Source organism: Ranitomeya imitator, chromosome 3, assembly GCF_032444005.1.
Source record: "Ranitomeya imitator isolate aRanImi1 chromosome 3, aRanImi1.pri, whole genome shotgun sequence".
Lineage (NCBI taxonomy): Eukaryota > Metazoa > Chordata > Amphibia > Anura > Dendrobatidae > Ranitomeya > Ranitomeya imitator.
Window position 1 is genome coordinate 765449091 of NC_091284.1, and position 13466 is coordinate 765462556.

Below are 13466 nucleotides of genomic sequence, written 5' to 3' on the forward strand. Positions count from 1 at the left end.
AATGAATGAACTGGGTCAGCGGGGTCAGCCGAGTCCTATTGCAAACGCGCCCCGATGCGCTTTTCGGATGGTGATCCTTCGTCAGGGGGGTGGCTCTTAGCCATTTGTACTATTGCCCCACCTGTAAGAGAGAGTCAGCAGCATTGCTGCTGGTATAAAATCGATATCTTATTGGGCACTTTCTCTGCCTTATTGGCTATACTGCACTATGGCACTTGTACTACTTTATGTACTAACATTATGGTAGATAGTCAGACCGGATAGACCATTTTTATATGATTGTTATCACCTGTTTGTGGACAATTTTTGCACACTTTTTTGGCACCTTAGTATGTTCACTATATAATATATTAATATTTATCCCCATTTTGTGTTATATATTTTTGGCACGTTGCACTTTGGTCTGAGCAGTCTGGCGTATCCATACAGGAATTTTCTGTGCCGTCTATTCTACTCAGCACTTGTACTATCATCTACTTTTTTACTATAAAATATTGGTTTTTGTCTTTGCCATACACATTGTAGGGGAGCCACACCCTTGGTCTTATATGTGGATACTGTTGGGGTCAGCTAGTTTTTCTATTCCATAAATTCTTTTATATATATATATTTTTTATCTATATTTTTTATTGTATTTTTGGTTAATATAATTTTTGTCCTTATGCGCATCTTTTATGATTATTTAAATATACATATATTTTGCCATTTGTATTTAATAAAGGCGTTTTTTATATATACTTCCTGTGTGGTGTCAGATCTTACTTCAATCCATTTACTGGCTATGGTTGTACCTATCCTTTGGTGAGTGGGTTCTCCACAAAATCTTCCACAGCGCACTGGTTATTTTTACAATATTATCTATTTCTATTATTGCCTATGTGGCATGTGTATGTATACATAATACCATTGTGCCCTGTGGATTTGTCTTAACACCTAGTATGAGAAAGATTTTTTTTTTCTATCTCCTTTAATCAATAGAAAAACCTGAGGTTAAATGTGAAACAATTAACACAAAGAGCATCTCCTGCAAGTCACAAGGTTATCCATTGCCCACCATGTCATGGTTGAAGAGTGATGGCGGCTTCAAGTAAGTTTTCATGGGAATGTTTTTTAGCATTTATTGGATTTTATTTATTGTTTGTCACGGATCCCTTACTCCTTGGTGTCACTAATTCGTCACATGCCCGCTCTCAGCACGTGACTTGGGTTTGTGTCTGCAAGGATTAATCTATCTCCCCACTCTCTTTCCAGCATTCAACCTCTGTCCTATGCTGTAATGGGAGCATAAATCACACGCTGACCCAGGCCACACACCCACTCATACACACTGCCACCACTCATCGACCACATGGGCGATGAGTCCCGGAAATATTAATACTAATAATGTCTACCACTCATAAGGCTCACACACCTTAGGCTATGGATTCACTAGAACATTCAAGGTTCAACTTGTTAAAGTTTTATACTTTGATACAAAATAGGTTCAGTGCTTACAGTAAGAAAAAGGTATAAAAATATGATAATAAAAAGACATACAACTTATGCAAAACAGTATAAAAATAAACAGGAGAAAGCTTACAGAAATCATCTATCTGGTAGTTTGCTTTCTGCTCCCTGAGGGGGTGAATATGGAGTTGGTGGAACACATCAGCTTCGGCTGCCCTCACATGTGAACACCATTCTCTGTATACAGCCCTAATCTATAGCTTTGGTCTGAAGGTCAGGTTTCTAGACCAGCCCCTCAGGTTAATATCATAATTGCTTGTTTTTTGATTGCACCACGGCCTCGCCCCCAATGAATATATTATTTTCTCTTGAGATCCTTTGGGTAAAGGTACCTTCACACTAAACGACGCTGCAGCGATACCGACAACGATCCGGATCGCTGCAGCGTCGCTGTTTGGTCGCTGGAGAGCTGTCACACAGACAGCTCTCCAGCGACCAACGATCCCGAAGTCCCCTGGTAACCAGGGTAAACATCGGGTTACTAAGCGCAGGGCCGCGCTTAGTAACCCGATGTTTACCCTAGTTACCATCCTAAAAGTAAAAAAAACAAACGCTTCATACTTACCTTCCGCTGTCTGTCCTCGGCGCTCTGCTTCTCTGTACTGGCTGTGAGCACAGCGGCCGGAAAGCAGAGAGGTGACGTCACCGCTCTGCTTTCCGGCCGCTGTGCTCACAGTGAGTGCAGGAAAGGACAGCGCCGGAGGACAGACAGCGGAAGGTAAGTATGAAGCGTTTGTTTTTTTTACTTTTAGGATGGTAACCAGGGTAAACATCGGGTTACTAAGCGCGGCCCTGCGCTTAGTAACCCGATGTTTAACCTGGTTACCAGCGAAGACATCGCTGAATCGGTGTCACACACGCCGATTCAGCGATGTCAGCGGGAGAGCCAGCGACCAAAGAAAGTTCTGGCCTTCTAGCCCCGACCAACGACATCACAGCAGGATTCTGATCGCTGCTGCGTGTCAAACTGAACGATATCGCTAGCGAGGACGCTGCAACGTCACGGATCGCTAGCGATATCGTTTAGTGTGAAGGTACCTTAAGAGATCTTACAGAGATACTATCAGGCCGTAATTGACATCTCTCTTCCAAGAGCTAGGAGGTGTCAAATGTTACCTTTCTTCTTGGCTTCTAGCAGGACCCCCTGGTGAGATTGGAGACAGAAGTCTGCTTGTCTTGTTGGTGCGACCTGCAGCTTTTGAGACAGATGTTACATTATTGCCAGTGACACAATAAATCTATACATAGTCCACTGCACACACACACATACAATTAGGTCCATATATATTTGGACAGAGACAACATTTTTCTAATTTTGGTCATAGACATTACCACAATGAATTTTAAACAAAACAATTCAGATACAGTTGAAGTTCAGACTTTTAGCTTTCATTTGTGGGTATCCACATTAAAATTGGATGAAGGGTTTAGGAGTTTCAGCTCCTTAACATGTGCCACCCTGTTTTTAAAGGTACCAAAAGTAATTGGACAATTGACTCCAAGGCTATTTCACGGACAGGTGTGGGCAATACCTTCGTTATGTCATTCTCAATTAAGCAGATAAAAGGCCTGGAGTGGATTTGAGGTGTGGTGCTTGCATTTGGAAGGTTTTGCTGTGAAGTAAACATGTGGTCAAAGGAGCTCTCCATGCAGGTGAAACAAGCCATCCTAAAGCTGCGAAAACAGAAAAAACCCATCCGAGAAATTGCTACAATATTAGGAGTGGCAAAATCTACAGTTTGGTACATCCTGAGAAAGAAAGAAAGCACTGGTGAACTCATCAATGCAAAAAGACCTGGGCGCCCACGGAAGACAACAGTGGTGGATGATCGCAGAATAATCTCCATGGTGAAGAGAAACCCCTTCACAACAGCCAACCAAGTGAACAACACTCTCCAGGAGGTAGGTGAATCAATATCCAAATCTACCATAAAGAGAAGACAGCATGAAAGTAAATACAGAGGGTTCACTGCATGGTGCAAGCCACTCATAAGCATCAAGAATAAAAAGGCTAGACTGGACTCTGCTAAAAAAACATCTAAAAAAGCCAGCACAGTTCTGGAAGAACATTCTTTGGACAGATGAAACCAAGATCAACCTCTACCAGAATGATGGAAAGTGAAAATTATGGCAAAGGTGTGGTACAGCTCATGATCCAAAGCATACCACATCATCTGTAAAACATGGCGGAGGCAGTGTGATGGCTTGGGCATGCATGGCTGCCAGTGGCACTGGGTCACTAGTGTTTATTGATGATGTGACACAGGACAGAAGCAGCCGAATTAATTCTGAGGTATTCAGAGACATACTGAGGGCTCAGATCCAGCCAAATGTAGCCAAACTGATTGGTCGTCGTTTCATACTACAGATGGACCATTGTTGTGAATTCTGTGGCAGAGCTCCCTCCTGTGGTCACAAGTGGTACTTCGGCTGATTCTCTCTGGGAGCTTCCGTTTGTGGAGGAAACTGGTACTGCTGCTTCTGAGTTTCCTTCCTCAGGTGATCTGGTGAGGTCGTTAGGTGCTTCTCTACTTAACCCCACCTAATGCTTTGATTCATGCTTCCTGTCAATGTTCCAGTGTTGGACTTGTGTTTCTCTGGATCATTCCTGTGGCCTGCTGCTCTGCATAGCTAAGTGCTTCTTTGCTATTTGTTGCTATTTTTTCTGTCCAGCTTGTCTATTTGTTTTGCTGGAAGCTCTGGGACGCAAAGGGTGTACCTCCGTGCCGTTAGTTCGGTACGGAGGGTCTTTTTGCCCCTTTGCGTGGTTTTCTTTAGGGTTTTGTGTAGACCGCAAAGTTATCTTTCCTATCCTTGTTCTGTCTAGAATATCGGGCCTCACTTTGCTGAATCTATTTCATCCCTACGTTTGTCTTTTCATCTTACTCACAGTCATTATATTGGGGGGCTGCCTTTTCCTTTGGGGTATTTCTCTGAGGCAAGGTAGGCTTATTTTCTATCTTCAGGCTAGTTAGTTTCTCAGGCTGTGCCGAGTTGCATAGGGAGCGTTAGGCGCAATCCACGGCTGCCTCTAGTTGTGTTTGGAGAGGATCAGGAATTGCGGTCTGCAGAGTTCCCACGTCTCAGAGCTCGTTCTATTATTTTGGGTTATTGCCAGATCACTGTATGTGCTCTGACCTCCATGTCCATTGTGATACTGAATTGCCTTTCATAACAGTACAGGAAGCCAAAAGTACTAATGATTCTCAATAGAGGGAAAAAAGAAGTTCTGACACCATTTTTTTTTCTTGGCTTTGTGTTTTTTTTTTTTTTCCCCTAGACATTTGGGTGCTTCAGTACACAGGTGTAGCGATGGACATTAGAAGTCTGTCTTCATTTGTGGATCAGCTCTCGGCAAGAGTACAAAAGATTCAAGACACTATTGATCAGAAATCTATGTTAGAACCAAGAATTCCTATTCCTGATTTGTTTTTTGGAGATAGAACTAAGTTTCTGAGTTTCAAAAATAATTGTAAGTTATTTCTGGCCTTGAAACCTCGTTCCTCTGGTGATCCAGTTCAACAGGTTTTGATTATTATTTCTTTTTTGCGTGGCGACCCTCAGGACTGGGCATTTTCTCTTGCGCCAGAAGATCCTGCATTAAGTAATATCAATGCGTTTTTCCTGGCGCTCGGATTGCTGTACGATGAGCCTAATTCAGTGGATCAGGCAGAAAAGAATTTGCTGGCTCTTTGTCAGGGTCAGGATGAGATAGAGGTATATTGCCAGAAATTTAGAAAATGGTCAGTGCTCACTCAATGGAATGAATCTGCGCTGGCAGCTATGTTCAGAAAGGGTCTCTCTGAAGCCCTTAAGGATGTCATGGTGGGATTTCCTATGCCTGCTGGTTTGAATGAGTCTGTCATTGGCTATTCAGATCGGTCGACGCTTGCGTGAGCGTAAATCTGTGCACCATTTGGCGGTATTACCTGAGCTTAAACCTGAGCCTATGCAGTGCGATAGGACTTTGACCAGAGTTGAACGGCAAGAACACAGACGTCTGAATGGGCTGTGTTTCTACTGTGGTGATTCCACTCATGCTATCTCTGATTGTCCTAAGCGCACTAAGCGGTTCGCTAGGTCTGCCACCATTGGTACGGTACAGTCAAAATTTCTTCTGTCCGTTACCTTGATCTGCTCTTTGTCATCATATTCTGTCATGGCGTTTGTGGATTCAGGCGCTGCTCTGAATTTGATGGACTTGGAATATGCTAAGCGTTGTGGGTTTTTCTTGGAGCCCTTGCAGTGTCCTATTCCATTGAGAGGTATTGATGCTACGCCTTTGGCCAAGAATAAGCCTCAGTACTGGACCCAGCTGACCATGTGCATGGCTCCTGCACATCAGGAGGATATTCGCTTTCTGGTGTTGCATAATCTGCATGATGTGGTCGTGTTGGGGTTGCCATGGCTACAAGCCCATAATCCAGTATTGGATTGGAAATCCATGTCGGTGTCCAGCTGGGGTTGTCAGGGGGTACATGGTGATGTTCCATTTTTGTCAATTTCGTCATCCACCCCTTCTGAGGTTCCAGAGTTCTTGTCTGATTACCGGGATGTATTTGATGAGCCCAAGTCCGATGCCCTACCTCCGCATAGGGATTGTGATTGTGCTATCAATTTGATTCCTGGAGGTAAATTCCCAAAAGGTCGACTGTTTAATTTATCCGTGCCTGAGCACACCGCTATGCGCAGTTATGTGAAGGAATCCCTGGAGAAGGGGCATATTCGCCCGTCATCGTCGCCATTAGGAGCAGGGTTCTTTTTTGTAGCCAAAAAGGATGGTTCGCTGAGACCTTGTATAGATTATCGCCTTCTTAATAAGATCACTGTTAAATTTCAGTACCCCTTGCCTTTGTTATCTGATTTGTTTGCTCGGATTAAGGGGGCTAGTTGGTTCACCAAGATTGATCTTCGTGGTGCGTATAATCTGGTGCGAATCAGGTGAGGCGATGAATGGAAAACTGCATTTAATACGCCCGAGGGTCATTTTGAGTATCTAGTGATGCCATTCGGACTTGCCAATGCTCCATCAGTGTTTCAGTCCTTTATGCATGACATCTTCCGAGAGTACCTGGATAAATTCCTGATTGTGTACTTGGATGACATTTTGATCTTCTCGGATGATTGGGAGTCTCATGTGAAACAGGTCAGAACGGTTTTTCAGGTCCTGCGTGCTAATTCTTTGTTTGTGAAGGGATCAAAGTGTCTCTTTGGTGTGCAGAAGGTTTCATTTTTGGGTTCCATCCTCGTTTCTCTTCAGGACAGGTTGAGTCTTCGGACTGTCCTGGTGTGGATACTGTGGTGGACAGGTTGCAGCAGATTTGGACTCATGTAGTGGACAATTTGACCTTGTCCCAGGAGAAGGCTCAACGTTTCGCTAATCGCAGACGCCGTGTGGGTCCCCGACTTCGTGTTGGGGATCTGGTTTGGTTATCTTCTCGTCATATTCCTATGAAGGTTTCCTCTCCGAAGTTTAAACCTCGTTTCATTGGTCCTTATAGGATTTCTGAGGTTATTAATCCTGTGTCTTTTCGTCTGACCCTCCCAGATTCTTTTTTCATACATAACGTCTTCCATAGGTCATTGTTGCGGAGATACGTGGCACCTATGGTTCCATCTGTTGACCCTCCTGCCCCGGTTTTGGTGGAGGGGGAATTGGAGTATATTGTGGAGAAGATTTTGGATTCTCGTGTTTCAAGACGGAAACTCCAGTATCTGATTAAATGGAAGGGTTATGCTCAGGAGGATAATTCCTGGGTTTTTGCCTCTGATGTCCATGCTCCCGATCTTGTTCGTGCCTTTCATGTGGCTCATCCTGGTCGGCCTGGGGGCTCTGGTGAGGGTTCGGTGACCCCTCCTCAAGGGGGGGGTACTGTTGTGAATTCTGTGGCAGAGCTCCCTCCTGTGGTCACAAGGGGTACTTCGGCTGATTCTCTCTGGGAGCTTCCGTTTGTGGAGGAAACTGGTACTGCTGCTTCTGAGTTTCCTTCCTCAGGTGATCTGGTGAGGTCGTTAGGTGCTTCTCTACTTAACCCCACCTAATGCTTTGATTCATGCTTCCTGTCAATGTTCCAGTGTTAGACTTGTGTTTCTCTGGATCATTCCTGTGGCCTGCTGCTCTGCATAGCTAAGTGCTTCTTTGCTATTTGTTGCTATTTTTTCTGTCCAGCTTGTCTATTTGTTTTGCTGGAAGCTCTGGGACGCAAAGGGTGTACCTCCGTGCCGTTAGTTCGGTACGGAGGGTCTTTTTGCCCCTTTGCGTGGTTTTCTTTAGGGTTTTGTGTAGACCGCAAAGTTATCTTTCCTATCCTCGTTCTGTCTAGAATATCGGGCCTCACTTTGCTGAATCTATTTCATCCCTACGTTTGTCTTTTCATCTTACTCACAGTCATTATATGTGGGGGGCTGCCTTTTCCTTTGGGGTATTTCTCTGAGGCAAGGTAGGCTTATTTTTTCTATCTTCAGGCTAGTTAGTTTCTCAGGCTGTGCCGAGTTGCATAGGGAGCGTTAGGCGCAATCCACGGCTGCCTCTAGTTGTGTTTGGAGAGGATCAGGAATTGCGGTCTGCAGAGTTCCCACGTCTCAGAGCTCGTTCTATTATTTTGGGTTATTGTCAGATCACTGTATGTGCTCTGACCTCCATGTCCATTGTGATACTGAATTGCCTTTCATAACAGACCATGACCCAAAACATAAAGCCAAAGCAACCCAGGAGTTTATTAAAGCAAAGAAGTGGAATATTCTTGAATGGCCAAGTCAGTCACCTGATCTCAACCCAATTGAGTATGCATTTCACTTGTTAAAGACTAAACTTCAGGCAGAAAGGCCCACAAACAAACAGCAACTGAAAACCACGGCAGTGAAGGCCTGGCAGAGCATCAAAAAGGAGGAAACACAGCTTTTGGTGATGTCCATGAGTTCAAGACTTCAGGCAGTCATTGCCCACAAAGGGTTTTCAACCAAGTACTAAAAATGAACGTTTTATTTAAAATTATTGAATCTGTCCAATTACTTTTGGTCCCTTTAAAAACAAGGTGGCACATGTTAAGGAGCTGCAACTCCTAAACCCTTCATCCAATTTTAATGTGGATACCCACAAATGAAAGCTGAAAGTCTGAACTTCAACTGCATCTGAATTGTTTTGTTTAAAATTCATTGTGGTAATGTCTATAACAAAAATTAGAAAAATGTTGTCTCTGTCCAAATATATATGGACCTAACTGTATGTATATATATATATATATATATATATATATATATATATATATATATATATATATATATATATATATATTTCACCACAATTTATATGGAACCTTTTTTATGAGGATTTTATTTACAGCTGTGTGTCAGAAATCAAGAATGGACTAACTGATGGACAAACAGAAAGAAGCGGATACAGTTGGACGTCCAGTAGCACATTGAATGTAGAGGACCAGGCAGAGACCGTCAAAATCTGCAGCTGCGCTGCCAATTCTGTCGGGACAACTTGTGCAGAAGTTTTATTGAAACACATTGGTAAATTTGTTCATTAATACATCTAACAAAGTTGTGTGCGGAGACGCTCAGAGTCCCTGGTGGCATGGGGCTGCACCCACTTGTGACAGGCAGCCCATATGGCTTCATGAATTGTTGCTGCTGCAAAAATAGCTGCCATGCCGAAACTAAAAAATGACTAAAAGAACACAATAATGAAATTTGTATTATTGATTTCATTTTTAATTTCCTAGCATTTTTAAGACCTCGTTCAAATGAAAATACCATAATCACAGACCTGTTTGTACTTTATATTCTCAACTAAAAGTAATGTTTAAGATAGATGGTAACCAGAAAGGGGGACTCATTTCTCTAGCTGATAGCTGATATCTTCAGATATTTCAGATACTTCAGATATTTTAAGAATAGAGCAGGCGTACGCATGCAATACTTGCTGCTCCACTCATTTGCAGTCAGGGAAGAACAGAGGGCACAATTTTCCTTTTACAGTGATCAAGGGGGTGAGACCCACATTGATCTAATAGTAATCACCTGGGTAGGTGATACATTGTTTAGACTGAAATACCCCTTTAATAATAAATGCCATGTCATGTAGCTCAATAACATAAGCAGTCAGCCTTGGTTAGTGACCATCATTGTCCCTGAGTAGTCTGTTTTTTACCACTTGTAGATATGCTGTAACAATTGTAGCAAAGCCAGTTAGGACTGGATTAAATCTTAGCATTGCAGGCCTTAAATAGCTGAACTTGGCCAGCTTTGACTAAGAACCAGGAAATGGCTTCACCTTGTGTCAGTCTGCTGGATGTTGAGAAGAGTGGAATGTGTTGGAGCTGGTGAGTGAGATCAGCCAAAATGTGAACTGTAGCTGGGATACAGACTAGCCAGAGTCTCTCTCTGAATAGAGACTGCAAGGGTAAACTAGGAAAGCTGAGCAGTCTGTGTGTTGGAGCTGCAGAGTAACATGTGGACGCTGGAGCCTGTCCAGTGTGAACTGTGCATGGAGTTGAACACTTTGGAGCTGGAAACTCCTGGAGCTCAGACTGAAGGTGATAACGAGACTGGTAGGACCGTACCTCTTCTGTGTATATTGTTTGCCCCGGGAGAAAGAGGACTGTAAGCTGTTTGAGTGAGCACACACTGACAAATATGTGCCTCCTGAATTGTTTATTTGCCGTGATACCTTTTTGCCCAGAAGAGTCTGTTTTTGGTTTTGAATCCCTTTTATGGAAGCCATAAGAATGCACATATTTGGACCAAACCGCTTTGCCTGTGTGAACGCTACCTAATGCCTACAGTACCTGAGAGAGTGAATCCCTACACCCTCTAAAACCAACCATTTATATTTCTATTACAGAACAAAGTAATTTAATTCTTCCAACTGTCACTGGAATTTGCAGCTTGTTCTTTGTTATTCTATTTGCCTTGATCCTGAGAAAGTACAAGAAGGTAGCATTTCCAACTTTTTAGGTTTTTGGTTTATTTTTTCGTTTTGTTTTTTTCAAACTCCACTTATAAGTTGTTTATTTTTTTGGGACAGAAATACAAATACGAAGGTCAGCTACAAATGCTGCAATACATTGGACCCTCCGATAATGATTACATCTACATTGATTTCCATGTTCTGCCCTATGATATGAAAAAGTGGGAGTTCCCAAGAGAGAATCTGGAGTTTGGTGAGATGCGGATGATGTCCATAAGATATTCTGGCAAACCACCCAACCAACAGAAGCTATTCTAATGTTTTTCTTGTTATAGGTGATACTATCGGATCCGGAGCCTTTGGGAAAGTGGTGACTGCTAAAGCTTTTGGAATCAGTAAATCGGGAGTGTCCCGGCAGGTGGCGGTCAAAATGCTGAAAGGTAAGAGGAGAAAACTGGTGGTTGTGGAATGGATCCTCAAAACTGGTCATCAACAATGTATTTATTAGGGTCCAATCCCCTACACCTATGATGATCTGCAGAATGGTGGGGTTCTAACAACCGCCATGTCCTCTTCATTGTAAACATAGACACATCAGCTCATCCACAGGGGTGGTGGTGCCTGGCTTCAGCTCATACTTTCACTAGAAGGCCTCTTTGACATTAAGGGTGGATATAGATGCACTTGGACCTTTTTTGAGAATGCTATTAAAGTGGGCTCTCTATTTCCCGTTCATATTTACTTCTTGTTGCGAGGACAGCATGACGAGATCACACAGCAGCCGGCAGCCGGGAACTGTAAGATGAGATGTTGAAAGCTTGGAGGACATAGGTTTGGCGGGGCTAATAATGGAGGTGACACAGGCCTAACTGTGCCTTCTAGGTATCACCTCAGGTAGATCTAATGCATGGATACAGCAAACTAGGAAGCTTATTAGATAAACTACCCAGTTTTCCCAAGCAACTTAGATGGCGTTGTCACTAAACAAGGTGTAGGAGATGGTGGCAGCTCAGCTGATGTATCTTGGATTAATTGAAAAAGGGTCTACTCTTGGCTCAGTGGCTCATTGGAGAATGTTATGGCTCCTTGAGGGTCAGTCTGTACCACCTCGCAGGTATTAGCTATCTGTACGTGCTATAACAGCCTCTACATGATGCTCAGTTGTCCTCTCATGAGACCATTTCTTCAGGCTTCCTATCCATCACTGAACATTGTACTCTGAAATGTAAAATACATTTTAACTTTATGTTCCTAAATAAATAAATAAATATAAGGAATCCGTCAGCAGCTTTTAGAGCTATGTAATCTGACAGTAGCATGATGTAGGGACAGAGACCCTGATTCCAGTGATGTATCCCTTAGTTTACTGGGTGCAGCAGTTGTGATAGAATCCCAGTTTTCTCTGCTGCAGGTCTAGCAGAGCTCGTAATCCCGAGCCCTGTATAACTTCGCCCACATCAGTGATTGGCGGTTTTCTGTGTACATTGTATACTGGTAGAAAGCTGCTTATCAGTGTTGGGGGCATGATTGGACCATGAGGTACTAGACACCTAGTCCTGTTGTGATAATCTCCTGCCGATAAGACACTGAATTTATTGAAACAGCAAAACACAGACCAATGTGTGACACATAACTGGAATCGGGGTCTCTGCCTCCTACATCATGCTGCTCTCAGATTATATTGCAAAAACCCGTTGACAGAGTCCCTTAAATATCTCAAATTTCAGAAAATCCTGATGCTTCCGAAAAAGATGCCTTAATGTCTGAGCTGAAGATGATGACTCAGATTGAACACCACGATAATATAGTCAATTTACTTGGAGCGTGCACTTTATCAGGTAAAAAGTCACTTTCTTTTATCATTTTCCATACTATGCGACTACATATAAATTCTTCATTTTCTTGTGTAAATCCTTGTTTATTGTAGGTCCGATATACTTAATTTTCGAATACTGTCCGCATGGAGATCTACTCAATTATCTGAAAAGCAAAAGAGATTCCTTCCACAAGACATGGTCGGATGTCGTCAAGGATAATAGCTTCACTTTTTATCATAATTTCAACCAGGATGAGAAATTCAGGTATTATACATAAACTGACATCACACAGTAATGGTGGTCGTGTGAGTGGGTACGATTCGGACAGAATAAAGGGGACGTGCTCCATCAGACACCATACTACAGAGCTGATCTCCTGATTGCATCCAGAAGAAGATAGATCTGTCATATGGGGACAATGGAACATGCCACAACTTTTTGTGCCACAATTACACGAAATCTGAAAGATGAAGCCTCAGTGTGCCTCAGATGCAAATGGATGCCTCATTACAGGTTCATACATAATACAGTGCCATAATAAATGATGGCCTTCATACACATTCATGGCGGCCATACCTGATGATTTTCGTGAGACTGAGAAGCTAATGTGCATGTGGCCTGTGCTGACTCTTCCCTGCAGATGATAATAAAGAATATAACTTCCTAGATTGAGACTCAGGCGTGTCTGACAGGATTATTCCACTCACCACTGTGGAAACACAAGAACGCTGGGCTGTACATGGGGCAGTAGGCCTGGCAGAGATGGCTGTAGGCCTGGCAGAGATGGCTGTAGGCCTGGCAGAGATGGCTGTAGGCCTGGCAGAGATGGCTGTAGGCCTGGCAGAGATGGCTGTAGGCCAGCGATCATTGGTTGACAACTATAGGTGTATGGTCACCTTTACTGTTCATACACCTCCAGATTATATTCACATGTGGCAGATTTGTTACCGAAATGTCTATGACTGCAAATCACATCTAGAATTGAGTCGCCTGCCAGCGCCTTGCGGTACCCGGTACCAGGTCCGGTGTTCACAGGGGGATGTCACGGTAGCGACCCGGTATGTGGCCCTGGGCGCCCATGTAAAAGGGGAAAGTCTTTAACCCCTTCATGACCTTGGGATTTTTTGTTTTTCCGTGTTCGTTTTTCGCTCCCCTCCTTCCCAGAGCCATAACTTTTTTATTTTTCTGTCAATTTGGCCATGTGAGGGCTTATTTTTTGCGGGACG

The 13466-nt window shown here is 43.3% G+C and overlaps 1 protein-coding gene across 3 annotated transcripts in view; it reads left to right on the forward strand.

Moving 5' to 3' along the window:
* Positions 1–13466, forward strand: part of FLT3 (fms related receptor tyrosine kinase 3) — a 150913-nt gene that overhangs the window by 90870 nt on the left and 46577 nt on the right. For all 3 annotated transcript variants that reach the window (XM_069759027.1, XM_069759029.1, XM_069759028.1), the window contains exons 10-16: positions 979–1087; positions 8849–9024; positions 10358–10449; positions 10541–10676; positions 10759–10863; positions 12151–12261; positions 12351–12504. In XM_069759027.1, the coding sequence (XP_069615128.1) occupies positions 979–1087; positions 8849–9024; positions 10358–10449; positions 10541–10676; positions 10759–10863; positions 12151–12261; positions 12351–12504 (883 nt within the window). The remainder of the gene's footprint in view (positions 1–978; positions 1088–8848; positions 9025–10357; positions 10450–10540; positions 10677–10758; positions 10864–12150; positions 12262–12350; positions 12505–13466) is intronic.